The 16,352-nt window shown below is 40.1% G+C and overlaps 1 protein-coding gene across 1 annotated transcript in view; it reads left to right on the top strand.

The window, feature by feature from the left end:
• cdh2.L (cadherin 2 L homeolog) overlaps positions 1-1,338 on the top strand; it is a 153,368-nt gene extending 152,030 nt beyond the window's left edge. Inside the window, 1 exon segment of the mRNA NM_001172236.1 lies at positions 1,075-1,338. Coding sequence (NP_001165707.1) covers positions 1,075-1,281 — 207 coding nt within the window. The 3' untranslated portion in view covers positions 1,282-1,338.
• The last annotated feature ends 15,014 nt before the right edge of the window (positions 1,339-16,352 follow it).

Genomic DNA, 16,352 nt, shown 5'->3' with positions numbered 1-16,352 from the left:
GTGTCCCGGCTCTTTGGGCTGCAGCGCTGGAACACGTAGGTGCATGCACGAGCGCGGGGGGGGGGGCAGTGTTAGGAGGTATCTGAGTCACAGAAGAGTTTGCGGGGGATGGTGTGGGGGGCCCCTGAGGCTACAGACCGTGGGCCCCCTGTCCGACCAAAAACTCTGTTGGGGATTCCTTAAAGATTGCTAGAGCCAAAAAGCTAGAAGTAACGAGGACCCCTATTGTGTCAACAAACTACAGCCCAATGATTTGCAAAGTAATGACTAGGAGGGGTGGAGAGGCAGTGTCTGTAGCGCACATTGCTAGACCAGCTACTGTCACATATTCAAAGAGAGCCACACAGGCTTTTTGGAGATCTCACTCAGAGATTGAAATGTGCCAATGATAGGTGTATCATTTTACTTTGTGTCACAGAACCTGAGCCTCTATAATATTTGGGATAACTCCTATATTTCCCTATAATGCTGGAAGCCAAGGCCATTGATGTTCCCATAGGGGAAAGGTGCAGACATATATTGCCAAATTTACCAGTCATGGAGGTGACACTGCATTGTGAAAAACACATCCCCAGACTCAAGCCCGTTGTCAGGTTATATACGGAATATAAAGTATAAATGAAGCAATAGAACGTGTAAACAAAGTTACTGCTTAACAGAACAAATTGACCAGATTCCAGGGGGGAAACAAAATGATGTGTATAGTATCAGATTTAGTAGTAAAGATCCTGAAACATCAAATGATACCCTCAATGAAATACATCTCATGAAGTTGTGAAGGGCTATTACTATTGGCTTCAGGGAAGCAGCAAAGCAGATTTGCCACTTTACCCCCATTACTTGTACTGAACTCAATGATTCTATGAAAAGTAGCGATGTGCCTAAACAATACCAAGGATTAATACTTCTTCCTAATACTGGCAGTGCCAAAACAGCTTGTTAGGGCCACACAGGGGTTGCACAGTATTGTTTACTGATAACAATGTACATTTGAGAATACTTCCTTAACAATAGTTATTTGTGATCATCTCATGTCACTGCAACTGTCATGCTAAAAGCTGTCTCTTTCTGTAGGGGTTGAAAGCAGCGGACAATGACCCAACAGCTCCACCTTACGATTCCTTGTTAGTGTTCGATTATGAAGGCAGCGGCTCCACTGCAGGGTCGCTAAGTTCACTGAACTCGTCCAGTAGTGGCGGAGAGCAAGATTACGACTACTTAAACGACTGGGGCCCTCGATTCAAGAAACTCGCCGATATGTACGGAGGGAGCGACGACTGAACTGCTACACGAACTTTTGTTTTTGGGACAAGAACAAACATTCGAACTGATATTCCCAAAAAGCGTAAAGAAGCTTGGCTTTAACTTTGTAGTCTACTAGCACAAGTGCTTGTTTGAAGGCTTTGGCATAGGCTGCAAACCAATTTGGGCTCAGTGGGAATATCAGTAATCCAATACTGTTTGGAAAAAAAAAAATGATTGAGCTCAGATACACTTGAATTTTACAGTACAGAAGCACTGGGATTTTATGTGCCTTTTTGTACCTTTTTCAGATCGGATTTAGTTTTATGTTCAACGCTTTAATGGTACTGATTTCTGAAAGGGTGAAAAGACAAGGTACTTTGCGGGTGGGGAGGCGTAAGTAAATCAAGATATCCTTGGTCATGCCTTTTTCTTTTTTTTTACGTTGCATTGCTTTTGTTAATATCGGAAATAGAGAACAAATTTCATTAGAGTAACGATTACAGTAGCTGCAATGAAACCACGTAGGGTGACATGTTCAGTGCATTATTACTAGTTTTAGATGTTAAGGTTTTTTCATTCCAACGCTCATATTTTTGAAGTTGCAGATAAAGGAAGTTGTCATATCACCGGTTTAATCATAGCCCTTTTTTTTCACAAGCTAGGAAAATGCTAGGCACATTTTGGTCTTAATGTACACTTTTTTTTTTTTTCATTTGGGTACTTTTTTCACTTCACTGTAAAAATGATACGTGTACATAATGTTTTCTCAGCATAGTCTATAAAGAAGTTGAACTGCTTCAAACATGTGTATGTATTATTTGGACTATGGATTCAGGTTTTGCATGTTTATATCTTTTTCTTTATTGATAAAGTATTTACAAAACAGGTTGAAACACAATTATGTTCAATCAAACTGTAGATTCAGTACACAAATTGTTTTTTTTTATTGGTTTTTGGGGGGGACGGTTAAAAAAAAATGTTCTTAGCACAAATGTTTTACATAATTTGTACCAAAAAAATACAGATAGGGGGTAGCCTGAAACTGGTGGCATTACTAATACGAGTTTAAGAAGGGTGGGAAGTATTTAGCCTCTTGGCTAAAGGGCATCACACTAGTTACACCCAAATAATTCGACTGGAGATCCTATAACAGCTTTGCCTCTGTATTGTGTACCAGACTATAAATTATGCACCTCTGACCCCAACATTCTGAATAAAAATGCTAATTTTTGATCTGGTGACTGGTATGATTTTTTCTTTTCCACTTGAACAAGTTTGAATGCTGTTAAGGAAATCCCAAGGTGCCGAAAACAGTAAGAAAAGACGTATACGGCTCAGGCTCTCAGTAGCTGCAAGTTACTCTCAATCTCTGCCAAAAAAAAGCTGATTTCCCTTTTGGATATCATGCTACACAAACATGTGGTATACTTGAGGTTTCTGGATGTTTCTAGGGAATCCAATTCTCAGACGTATGGCAGTGTATAGACACAGTGTGCCTGAAGAAATGCATCCATTCAGAAGAACAATCGGCATTTCAGAGTGTAAAGTATACACACTAATTACTGTGGTTCATATTTCATTAAAATAGACCAGGAAAATGAACTATAATTAAGACCCGACTTTTATATCGAGTAAACGTATTCAAGATGCATAAAGGATCATCGGGAACTCTGTTTTCCTGCTGTTCTTCTAGGCACTCTCTATCTCTCTCTGTTAATGACTTTGTTTTTAGTGGCAGAGTATGCCTATGGGATTTCAGTAATGGTTCTATACATTTGCCCTTTCAGCGTCCCAGAGTTCAGGCAAGGCAATAAATGCCTCTGATAGTAAAAGGCATCCAAAGATTTGGCTAGGTTGTTTATAAACGATTATTTACAATGAAGACCTGATTCCATCTGTATTCATTTCTATCAATTCTGTATATTGTCAATGCGACGTAAAATGTCCTGATTCTGCAGCAACTTAAAATTTCCCAGCATTTACGGTATCTTTTATTCGACAGCAGGCGCTATGTTGATTAGTCGATTTGTTCTAAGTGATAAGTGAAGGATTGTACAAGCTGGTCACTTGGGTATTCTCATCGTCGTCTATGCCATGCATTGTTGAAAAGGATGCTAACTGTCTCGGAAAACAATTTCCTTTCTTTAGCACAGCTTTCTAAATGCATTTGTTCTGCGAGAGGCGGCTGACATGTTCATAAATACAAAATTTAGCATATGTTGTCCTTCATGAATATACATTATCTTCCTGTAGGCAAGATTGCGCAATGAACTTGCCATAATTGGATAGCATTTACAAGGCAACAAATTAATGAATTATTTTAATTACAGGAAGACTATATAACATCCTCACAAGGGCCATCAAACACAAGTCAGTTCTTAGTTAGTTTTACAGGGGAAAAAACATTTGTTTGCGTAGATTATGAAGTAATCAGAAACACTCAGTGCATTTATGGTGAACGAATATAAAATTATATGGAGCAATGCGGAAAGCTTCAATAAATATTGATGCATCTTTGGATTCATAGCCGTTTTCTATTTTAGGATTGCTATTGCGTAACCTTTGCACGCTGCCAAAATAGTCATTTTCAAAGATATTTAATAGCTGTGTTTGTTTTTTAGGAAAAGCTTGAATACGCAGTAAAATATAGATCCCGTTCTTCATCATCAGTATGAGGATGTACTACCATATATAATAATTGCTTATAATCAGAATTTTACTGCAATATAGATAATTTTGAGAATAACATGATATATTTATTTGTTGCATTATATGTAATGTATTTTACTGCTTCATTAATGACTATTACCATTTAATTTAGAAAAATTTTATTACTGCGTAGGCCAGTCCAGATGTGGAATAATGCATACAGATATAGGAGCATACATAAAATGATCCTTCCAACGAGGGCTTATATTCTACACTGCAAGACTTCACATGGTCTGGGTCCAGTAGAAAGATCCTATAAAAGTTTTTGTCCTGCATGAAGGCTACTAGACGAGGGAACTGTCAGTAAAACAGGTGTTTTGTATTGGAGAACTGAGGTATGACAAATGTTGGGCAACAAGTAAAAAAAAACCCGCAATAAACATTCTACAGTGGCTCCTTTAACACATTAGTGACTCGGGATCAGATTCCATTCTGAGGGCTATGGTGTTAAATATTAACTCCTGAATAAGTGTAAAGACTGAGTTCTCACTTCTTGCTTTCTAATTTATTAAAACGGCAAAATACAATAAATACATTATTGGATAATGTATCTAACAACTTACTACAATAACATGCTAACTAACCCTAAACTATTCCCTTTGTGTTACCAAATACCATCAGAACTGTAGTGTAGTCAGGGTCTGCCAGTAATCGAACTGTGTTTCTATTCTCTTGCATTGCCCCAGTGAGCCACTGGAGGCTTTTAGCAATTGTGCTCTCTAATTTCTTGAACTATTCTAACATTCCTTTCCACACAGTTCCCTCCTCCTGACTCATTGAACTCATTTGTTATTGATCAAGCAATCAGGGGCCTTTGTAAGCCTGCTTACTGCAACTCCCAGTTGCTTGATCTTTGTTGCCCACAAGCCTGATCCAGCCCGTTACTCTGTTTTTCCTGTTTGGTCCCTGCCTCATTCCTGTTTTTCCTTCATTGATTCCTTGTTCCTGATCTGAGTCCTTTCCTTGTTCCTGTGTCCTTGTTCCTGATCCCTGCCTGTTTTTGACTGATCTCCTGGTACTGGCTTCAGCATTTCTGGTATAACCCTTGTCTGCAACCTGCCCCTGACCTCGGCCTGCCTACCGGATTTCCCTTGCTTGCTGCCTGTCCAGACCTCAGCCTGTTTCAGGGTCGGACTGGGCCAGCGGGACACCAGGGAAAAACCCAGTGGGCCCCTTACTCTTGTGGGCCCCTTGCTCTTGTGGGCCCAGTGCAGATCCACACCCAGATCCCAGTTCCAGTGGCTTCTTTCCTGTCGCGACCTCTCATGCGCACACTCATGGCAGCGTTCATGCGCACAAGCACAGCGGGGGGCCCTGGCACAGCAGCCCGGGCCCCCCAGTCCGACCCTGGCCTGTTTAATAGACTCTGATTGCTAGCCGTCTGCCTCTGACCCCTGGCCTGGTAAAAGGACGTTTTGTTTATCTATAACCTTGCATTTAACCTGCTACTTTGTTCTTTATTTTCAATAATAAATCCTCATCATATACAACATGTCATCTGCCTATTATATTCCTGCATTACCCTCGTTATACAGCACATAGGCTCCTACCTGCCAACCACACACCTGTAGTCATCCATACACGTGTGTTCTTTGCTGTCCAGATTCCAAGAGAGTGAACTAGCCTTACCAAGTCTTTATATAGCATATTCCTCTCCTAACATTCACTCTACGTTTTCCTGTCCAGGAACAAAGACCAGTCTCAGCCTCATGGAGAACATATGTGCGATGAAGATAGATAGATCATAAGGCAGTATATGAGAAGGGTATCACATTCCAAGAGACATGCTTTCCTTTGTCTCAATGTCTCAGTAGTAAGAGACCCCCCCATCTCATTGCCATGTGATCACTCTGCTGCTGACCAGTGCCTTTTAATAACTATTACTGTACCAGACAGGAATTAATGCTGTGAACTCTTGTTGCATTGCAGGCTGTTCTATCCATCTCAAAACTGCACAATAACACCCAGCATCAAATATCAGCTGAAGGGCCATAAGCTATAAAGCTCTACATTGAAAATATTTTATTTGATTTTAATATTAAACAAAATCAGTATGACAGCAAATGTTATGCAGACATCGATAGTATATTATATTAGATACCATGGCATAAAACTAAATACCTTTAAAGAAGACTAACAAGAACTAACTAAAATTAACTACGCCAGTGGAGGTACATATAATAAAAGAAATAAAGAAAAACGTCCATTCATAGACTGGAATATCGGAAAGAACATCTTACAATTGAAGAAACCGCCTTATTTGATCAACAAATTGCAAATTTCAAAATAAGGAGACCAAATCAGCCTAAAAGAATTGTCACGACCGGCACCCAATACCAGAACAAGTGCCAAGCACCCTGGTCTCGGCGTCACCAGTAGTGTGACCACCGTTGGGATTTGGGAGGAGCCCTCAGCTTACTTGGGTGCCACCTGGACTTAACGAGGGGTACAAGGCAAGATGTTCTGGCTGGCAAAGGGGCACGGCTGTTAGCAGAGTCTTTTGGGCCGAAGGTCACGGTGCAAAAGGATTAGGCAGAAGGATGGTCATACAGGCTGGGTCGAGGCAGGCGGATATCAGAATCGCCAGGCAGGCAAGGGTCAAACCAGGTTGTCAATCAAGGGGGAAAGCAGGAAGAGTTGTCGTAGGCAGGCAAGGGTCAGGATACAGAATGCAGAATAGTCAGGAACAGGCTGGGTCAAACACGGGTAATCAAACAAACAGGACACAGATCAGATGCACAAGGCTCAGGAAACCACTAGAAACCAAGTTCTATCATGGGCATCTGTCTGCAGTCAGAATGGGCCTTTTATAGGGGAAGGAATTCGCCCCAAAAAACGCGCACATTCGCGCCAAAACGCGCTGGCACACCACGCGCACCCTAAGGAAGGCAAGATGGCGCAGGAAGAGAACCACGCGGCGGTCGTCCCTGCCGATGGCGGCGCGGCGGGCGTCCCCGCCGCCCCACTAGACCACCAGGGCAGGTAGGTTTTATTACAAGAATCTTTGGAATTATTCCCTTTGGTTTTAGTTAATAAGGCTTTTTGCCAGCTAAGCTGGTTCATATAGGAAATGGTATCCGATAATGAGGGGGGTTCTTTCTGTAACCAGGAATTAAATAAAGCTTTCCTAGAAGCAGCTAGAAAAAAAATGTCAATAATTTACTTTCATAGGAAATAAAATTTGTCTTAGGGACTGAAGAAGACATTATATTATGTAGATGTAACAAAGCAAAGCACGGAGACAATTTAATTTTTATCTTCAATTTATAATTCAGAAAACTAGTGACTACCCTCCAAAACAGATCAATCTTTGGACAGGACCATAAATAATGGAAAAGTGACACATTAGTCTTGTCACATTTAGGACAATATGAAATAGGGCTATTAAAGAAATATTTTGATTTTTTTTTTCCATAGCCTAGGACGGTGGATACCTCCAACTTTCTGCTAAAATTAATTTATTGGAATCATTAACAGATTTCACCAAATCTGTGGGAGACACTTGACAATGTAAATATTCAGTCCATTTAATGGAAGGTTTTGATAACGGGTGAGAGTCTGTACTATAAACATTCCAAAATTTTTTAGATAGAGAGCTTATAGAGATCAAACCAGGGAGTTCCAGAAATTCTGCCAAATCGTCTGCTAGCTTGTGATCAGCTAACACCATGTTTTTGTTATTGTGTAGCAGAGAAAGACCACATTGACAAGTTAAATAATAATATCTATCAGAATCCTGAAGCTTGTACTTTTCTTTGAGTTTTGACCAAGATATTGAAGTTTCCTTAAGCAGATCAAATATGTCTTTTACTAAAACCAGTAACTTTCTCTTAGTTGAAAATATAAAAGTATCAGACTTTTGATAATCTGAGGGTTTGAGTAAGAGTTTGGCTGGCATGTAAAAGGCGTTTCTGCATAACTATACCCATGTCGAGAAAATAAATGTTTCCACACAAATATAGAATCACGATAAATAGGATTCCTCTTAAAGTCATAGGGAACATTACCCCATTTTCTATGTAAAACAGATAAAATATCAAAGAAGGGTTCTTGAAAGATCTCAATGTCAGGGTTTGTAAATTTATTGCCTTGTGAGATCCACTCAATAAGATATGTGGTGAGGGCTGATAAATTGAAAGCTCTAAAATCAGGAAGGTTTAATCCTCCAAGTTTAACTGGAGCTCTCAATTTATAAAAGGCAATTTTTGCTTTTCTACCGTTCCAAATAAATATATTTAAAGCAGTCAAGTTTCTTAATATCATAGTGTTTTATAAGCAAAGGGAGATTAATTAATGGATATATTAGCTTGGGAAATATTAGAGATTTAAAAAAGAGAGCTTGTCCCTTAATATTAAGGGGAGAATTGGCCCATTTTGCACACATGGAAAAGACCTTTTGACAGGCTGGAGAAATATATTTAAAGAATATAAAATGTTTAGATCTGAAGGAATTATTAATCCTAAATATTTGATCTGATTCTTTGGGTTTTTAAGTTGGAATTTCTTAAGTAAAAAATTAGAAAAAGAACCATATATATTCAATACTTCCGATTTCTCAACATTAATTTTATAGCCAGAGAAAGACTGAAAGTCTTGGAATAAATCAAAAACAACCTTAATTGAAGACTCAGGATTTTTTAAAATTAATAATAAGTCATCGGCAAAGGCTAATACCTTGAGATGTCTACTATTAATGGTAATTCCCGAAATTGACTTGGATCACTATAAAGCTCTAAATGGCATTACTGGACTGCAGGTTTCCAGCCTCCTAGGCGGTAAAAGTCTACAAATTTGGGTTCACAGATTTTTACTATCTTCCTTCCATTGGTCATACACAGACTGTGGCTGGACTAACCCACATACCTATAGTCTATCAGCACCTAGCAGATTTACCCCACAATCCCTTCTTTTTCAGCCACATGGAATATGATTAAAGCCCTTACTATACCTTCTTCAGAACTTAAACCTACTTTTCCACTTGCCTGCTGACTCAAGCTGATACCATCTCACATATATTCCCCCATGGGAGTAAACTATATTTCTAGCTTTCACAGTGCTGTTACCCACCTTTCCTACATCCTTTAAATATATTTATTTATGTATAGCTACAGCAAATAAACAAGTAATTTGTTGAGAAGGGATCGTTTTGAAGATGGCAGAGAACAAAACAGAGTAGGAGAAGGACTGAATGAGAAAATTGCAGTAGAAGGCAACAGTAGTGAAACACAGCACCTGTATTTGTTGGGAAAAAAACATAAAGCAACCATATCAGATGGCAAACAGAAGTGCAGATCAGGAGGAATACAGAGATCCTCAGCCAGACACATCCAACAGAGAGAGCAAGAGAGAAGAAGAGCTAGATCTTCTCACTGAACAGAGTAAATTTTGTTTCAAAACGGAGCCAAACATTATGATACAGAATGTGATGGACTCTTCAAGAGGATCTACAGGACACAAACAGATAATGCTATCAGCTAGAAGCAGCTACGTTTTCGAACATGCAAAATACTCTACTATCTACAATAACTGCACAGAAACAGCACACTGATGATATGCAGGTTTAAATGGAAGATTTAGAAAATGCATCTGCAAATAAGGAAGAACTCCATACAGAAAATGATGAGGATACATTAAGGATACATTAAGGTTATCTCCCTAATACACTCAAACTACACACAAACTGATCCCATCAATATTATTGACTACAAATGCAGAGATCTTTAATTGGGTGTCTGGGGATTATCAGGATGACCATGTTGGGTTTGTAGACTTAAAAAACAAATATAATCCTGTCCCACAGCCAAGGTCAGGGTTGGACCGGGGGGGCCCGGGGCCACCGGGGCTGCTGTTCCAGGGCCCCCCTTACTGAGCGGGCATGCTGGTTCGCATGCACGCTGCGCCGCGTCTGTGCGCACGCAATGTTTTTGCCACGACCACCAGACAAAGGGAGGTCGTGGCACAAAGTTGTTTCTGGGTGTGGATCTGGGCCGGCAGGGCCCACAAGAGCCGGGGGCCCACCGTGTTTTTTCCCGGTGTCCCTCCAGCCCAGTCCGACCCTGGTCAGGGTTAATGGAATCTTTTCTCCACAAATTGCTATGCATAAAGGCGCATTCCAGGGTTTCTTTTTCATTCATTTTGTTCTAGTCATGGAAACTTTATTATTACATTTCCAGATAACCCAGACATCCCAGGGCTACTTGTCAGCAATAAGAAACATAACATTACATTTGCATTTTCCTAATTATCTCAACAAAACTATCTCTCTTCCAAATATTTTTTACTTAATTTACAAATTTGCAAAACCTTTCAACTTTTAAGATAAAGCAAAGCAAATCGGAGGCTATAAACGTCACCTTTCCTAACAACACCTAAAAGAACTTCTCTGATACTCTAATTCTTCATTTTTCTCTGGTGATCTAAAACACCTATTAATAAAGGTAACTAATCATTTATCAAACTTGTATAAAAAGAACTAGAAACATTGTATATGAGAACAAAAGGGAACGGGTTTCGTCATCTTTTGGCACAATACAAGATATAAAAATGGTGATTGTTCAGAAAATGTTATACTTTTGCTGATTACTTATTATAAACTTTGTTAACTCTTTGTTATAAACTCTTAGATTAAAGTCCTACTATTAAGATTTATTTGGTCAGAAAGAATCCCTCGAATTAAATTTGCAAATCCAGATGATTACCTGTAATCTGTTGCTATACAATCATGCTGAATTCTAATGTGTTACCTTTTAAACAGGGGCAAAGTCTAGCTAGTTGTTGCACAGGCTGGTGTGACCATCCCACTCCAATATTTAATTGGGGCAGAAAGAAAGGAATATTCCCGAGAATCTGATCCTATCATTTTTTCTGCCCTAAGGCACAAATTCACTAACCTCCGAAATTTTGCCAGCGATGGCTTCACTCACATCGCAACACTTTGCCAGGTGTAGATTCGCCAGGACTACTCTAGTTCACTAAAATCCGGAGTTGTGTCCCGGGCCCCGGGTGAAGTTGCGCTAGCGTTGCCTAATTTGCATACGGTGGGAAGTTAAAGTTGAATGGCCGTATATGTTGCAGGAAATACATTACATTGCACAAGCCCAGGGAACCTTAATAAAATTAAATAAAGTTGTTATATTGCCCTATACATGAGCCCAGTGTATAGTTGGTGCCATATGTTAGGAAATGTAGGGGGGAAAAATTTACGATCTTTTGCAGCCTATCACCCTGAAAAAGGAAAAGTCGCCAGCGTTTTTTGGGACTTTGGACTTTTTGGGAAAAATGTTCAACTTTTTTTTGAGGAAGTCCTATCTACTTTGCCTGGTCTGAGGTGACGAAGGCAAGTCTGGCGTAAGAGGTAAAGTTCAGTAAAATCCACATCTTAATGAATTTGTGTAGTTACTTCCATTCGCCAGAGCGCAAATTCCCCAGGCTTTAGGGAGCGAAGTACCGCTAGAGTCTATTTCCTTCACTAGAGAAGTTACATCAGCGACCATTAGTAAATCGGCATAGTACCGAAATGACGTCATTTTCACCAGCGTTAGTCACTTCACCCTTTAGTAAATTTGCCCCTCAAGGTCTTGTTCCTAAAAAGAATTAGCCATGAATTATGCCAAGAGTCATATATCTTCCATCCCCTTAATCAACTTAGACTTCCTTCATAGTAAGAGGATCCACTTATGTCAGGCCTACTAAGATATGATATTTGATTACTCTTGCTACAATTCAAAAAGATGTGGCTCAAATCCAAGAAAAATGAATAATAAGCTGCTATCAAGGTAATATTACACTCAAAAAATTAAAAAGTATTTACCCAAATGTATCAAGCATACTCTTAAGACAACAAGTAGTGGACACTCTCATAGTAATGTGTTTTGGAATCAATATGTTGTTATATCCATAATATAGCAAAAAGCTATAGCCTCCTCCAGTACAAATCTTAACTTGTTATAGAAATGAACAATAATGAGCAATGAACAATAATAATTACTGGAACAATCTTCATATGTGTATTTAAATCTTCAGTTAATACGTTGATTACTAAGGATGCTCAATGTACACGTGATGGAATTGAGATGGGGTACAAGGACTCTAAACACTCTGAATTAAATATCTAAACTAACACGGTGTGAGTAATATGCATTTCCCTCCTTATTTTTTTACTTTTCGATTCATTATTATCTGTACACAAAAAAGAAAGAGTAGAACAATGAAATCAGAACATGATGGAATGATAAAAGACAAGGGACAGAAGAGGCATTGAGGCTGCATTGAATGTCAAAAATTATTGACGGTGTTATTCATGCGCATTGCCTGACCCCTTATGAGATTTGCTGCTGGCCGTTCATTTCATATCTGAAACTGAATTTCCTCCTGGGACATATGGCAGTAAGTGTTGCTGGCTGGGGGTTGCGGGTTATTAAAGAAACCCTGCAGTAATGGATGGAGCTTGCCCTAGAAGGTAAAATGTCTGGTTAAAAAAGCATCCCCATTTATCAGCTAATTAATGTTAATATAATTAATTTCAGCAAAAAAACACTTAAAGGAGAATTCAACCCCCCAACTAATAAAAAACCCTACCTCCTACCCTCCATAGTCCTCCCTCCCTGCTCCCCCTGCACAGGTGTTAACCAGGGCCGGAACTAGGGGTAGGCAGAGTAGGCGCCTGCCTAGGGCGCAATCATGGGAGTGGCGCACTTTTAAGGGGAATTTTTTCAGTTGATTTTAAACCCTGGTTTGCTTCGCCTTTAATAGTTTTTGAATTTTATAAACCGCCTGTTCCAAACCCCTCTTGCCCGTGATTTGTACTGAGGGCAGAAGCACTACCCACCTCCCTCTTCGCTCCTGCTGGCAAAAGTACATATTTATGGGAAATTTTGAGAATTTTTTTGGCTGCTGCTGGCACAGGTACAGATTGGGGGCAAAATGAGGGATTGGTTTTGCTGCTGGCTCAGGTATATGGGACAATATGGTGGTTGCTAGCACAGGTACACAGATGTTTGGGGCAATATGATGGATTCTTGGCTACTGCTGGCACAGGTACAAATTACGGGCAATATGATGAATTTTTTTAGCTGCCTCTGGTATATGTACTGATTGGGGGCTTGGGACAGGTACATGGGGCAACATGATGCCTGCTGGCACAGGTACAGGGGGCAATATGAATGGTAAAGAGGGAAATGGTAATGCATGATCGGGTGGGGGGGGGCACTGATTGAAGCCCTTGCCTAGGGTGCCAAAACACCTTGGCCCGGCCCTGGCGTTAACACCTGTAATTACCCCTCGTTGCACAGTGGAGCGGAGCTCATGGGCGCCATTTTCAGCGTTTTGGTAATCTTCGGAAAGTAAGCTCCGTATCAGCGCAGTTGGGGCAGCCTTCCGCTTTTATGCATATAAGAACTCAACAAGGGTTTTTTCAATTCTGATGTCCTTATATTTTTAAAATAGGCAATTGATAGAAAAGCTTAGGTATTCCTATGACATCACTAGGGATGATAAAAGGCCACATCGGCCTGAAACTTTGCTGACCGGGTTTGTCATCAAACTTTGAATAAAGGCATTTTTAACGAGAAGGTGCTGTACGAAGATTCTTTTTTCAGCCTTCCGCATTGTGACAACTGCGCATGCACCGAAAGTGACGAATAATGCCGAAGGGAAGGAAGAAGACCCAAAGAAGCGCCGGAACATGGCGCCCGTGAGTTCAGCTGCACTGACTCTGCAACAAGGGGTAATTGCAGGATTAGGGGCATTTACAGGTGTTAAGGTGTTGTGGGGGGGACTATGGAGGCTAGTGGTTTTTATTAGTTGTAGGGGTTGAATTCTCCTTTAAATGTGGACAGAGTCCTCCCCGTGTGGCCAATGACAGGCATATCACATTCACGCTAGTTACAATGCACATGGGTCAGAAGCTGGTCAAATTGGAGCATTCTCCACCGGGCTACACCATGTGTGACAGACTCCAAAGTCTCTGTCTGTAGTCAGGCAAGCAGTAGATATATCTAGATACCCACACAGAGGCAGAGGATGTCAAATAATATAGAAGTTAGATAAGCTTATGAAATAACAAACAGCTAATGGGAATTTTTTCAGCCTGGAAATGGTGGACCAGTCTGACTTGCTTGTGTGATAAATGCTATTTTTTAGGAGGAACATGTCTAAAACAACCAAATTGCTTATTAATCTTGCACCACAACACTCTCAGTAACAAGCGCATACATCTAAATCTATCTTTGATAAATGACAGATATGCTTCTAATACACTGGAATATCAAGAAATGTATTCAATCTATAGTACCGTAGTATATGAGTTTTATATTTACAGAAGAATTGAGTGTTTGTATGACCAGGAAACTTTTCTTGCAATATATTTCTACAACTCCCCAGCAGCAATAATTGCGTGTATAGAATCAGTGTGGTTTTTTTTCAGCAGAATCCCCCAAGGCAAATGTGTCAGGGTCAGACATTGCAGGTGACTGTGTGAGGGATGGAAGATATTTAATGTCTGACAGTGTGACATGCAGTTTGACTTTCATTCATATTCTTCCTATCACCCACCAAGTTTCACTGCTTGTGAGAGAATTGTAGGCCCCTTGGGTATGTCCTTCAGTTCAAGAGAAGAGTGAGGGAGATTGCTGGTACTAATAAACACATTATTGACCAGCCGGATACATCAGAGTAGTAAGGGAACAGAGATCTGCTCAGGGGCAGACAGCTTTTCATAAATACAGATGCAGCTCAGACAAAGAATTGGTGAAACAAATACAGGACATGGAAAGGCAAAGCAACGTATGGATAATGTCTCATTCACAAGCCCCTTGATAAAGGCATGTTCCCTGATCATTCCCTTTCTGTTTATTAGTAACAATTAGCAGAATAATCTAGAGGTCATACCACAGATGCAACTCATTAATGAAATATCCTCGTTTTATTAAAGTAGCTTTACACAATGTTTATGTGGACACAGAATGCCTGTTTGCAGTCCATAATACACAATGTCCAAGTCTTGTAGAGAAAAGCCCACTCTTAGAGGCTTAGGGCTCTTACACACGGGCGGTTTTTCCTGCGCTCCCTGCGTTGTGCTTTCTACCATTCAGCCGCAGAGGAGTACAGGAGTAGACACACTCAATAATTGTCAAGGGAGCTGTACTCACACAGACACATGTATGCGCCGAAATGCAACATGCTGCGTCCCAACTGCATTTGGCACTTGCGTCTGTGTGAGTACAGCCCCCTTGACAATTATTGAGTGCGTCTACTCCTCCTGAAAAACCGCCCGTGTGTAACAGCCCTTAGACTCTTAGAGGCTTCACAAAGTTGTTTATTGGCTGGGACAGGCTATTTTCATTTTATATTTATTACTATTTTTTTTAATGAATTTTAATCTTATTACAGGTATCTATTATCAGGAAACCCTGTGTTCTGAAGGGTCCATAAATGAACAATTATACATTTTTCCCAAGTTGACTTTTTGTCTGTAATAATAATAATACAGCACCTTGCAAATAACTATCCATGGCAATGGCAAAAGATTTGTACTGAGGTTTTACATAGATCTTCTATGGTTAGACAGGTATTCGACCTGTTATCCAAAATGCTCAGGGCCTGGGGTTTTCTGGATAACAGATCTTTCTGTAATTTTTATTTTCATACCTTAAGTCTACTAGAAAATCATGTAAACATTACATAAACCCAATAGGCTGGTTTTGCTTCCAATAAGGATTCATTATATCTTAGTTTGAACCAAGTACAAGCTACTGTTTTATTTTTAGAGAGAAAAAAGAAAACATTTTTAAAAATTTGGATTATTTGGATAAAATGGAGTCTATGTGAGATGACTTTTCCATAATTCGGAGCTTTCTGGATCATGGGTTTCCGGATAACGGATTCCATACCTGTTTACCACCAACGCCTTTGCACTTCAAACAGTCAGACAGATTGTCGGCCCTTGAACAATAAGGTAATTGGGTTATTTTAAGTCCATTTCACCCATGTTTAAAACCCTGTCGTCCTTTTTAAACTGCTATTCCCTTTATTTGGAACAAGATGTTTTGAGACCGTGGCAAATTCACTAAGATTCGTAGTTGCACCAGGCGTAACTTCGCCGCACTTCGCCGCACTTCGCCACACTTCGCCAGGCGTAGTTTCGCCAGCGCTTCGCAAATTCACTAAAATCCGAAGTTGCGCTCAGGGGTAGCGTAAGGTTGCGAAGTTGCGCTAACGTTGATTGCATACGGCGCCAAATTCAAATTTCAATGGAGGAATACGTATCAGCACTACAAATGGCTAGAAAACCTTCAAAACATCAAATAAAAATTTTATTTTGCCCACTGTCTAGGTAAGTTGCCATGAATCAGGAAATGTAGGGGGGAAGGAGGGATTTTTTACAGCCTATCACCCATAAT

The sequence above is a fragment of the Xenopus laevis genome, chromosome 6L (genome assembly GCF_017654675.1).
Source record: "Xenopus laevis strain J_2021 chromosome 6L, Xenopus_laevis_v10.1, whole genome shotgun sequence".
Classification (NCBI taxonomy): domain Eukaryota; kingdom Metazoa; phylum Chordata; class Amphibia; order Anura; family Pipidae; genus Xenopus; species Xenopus laevis.
This window is presented reverse-complemented; position numbering and strand designations above follow the sequence as displayed.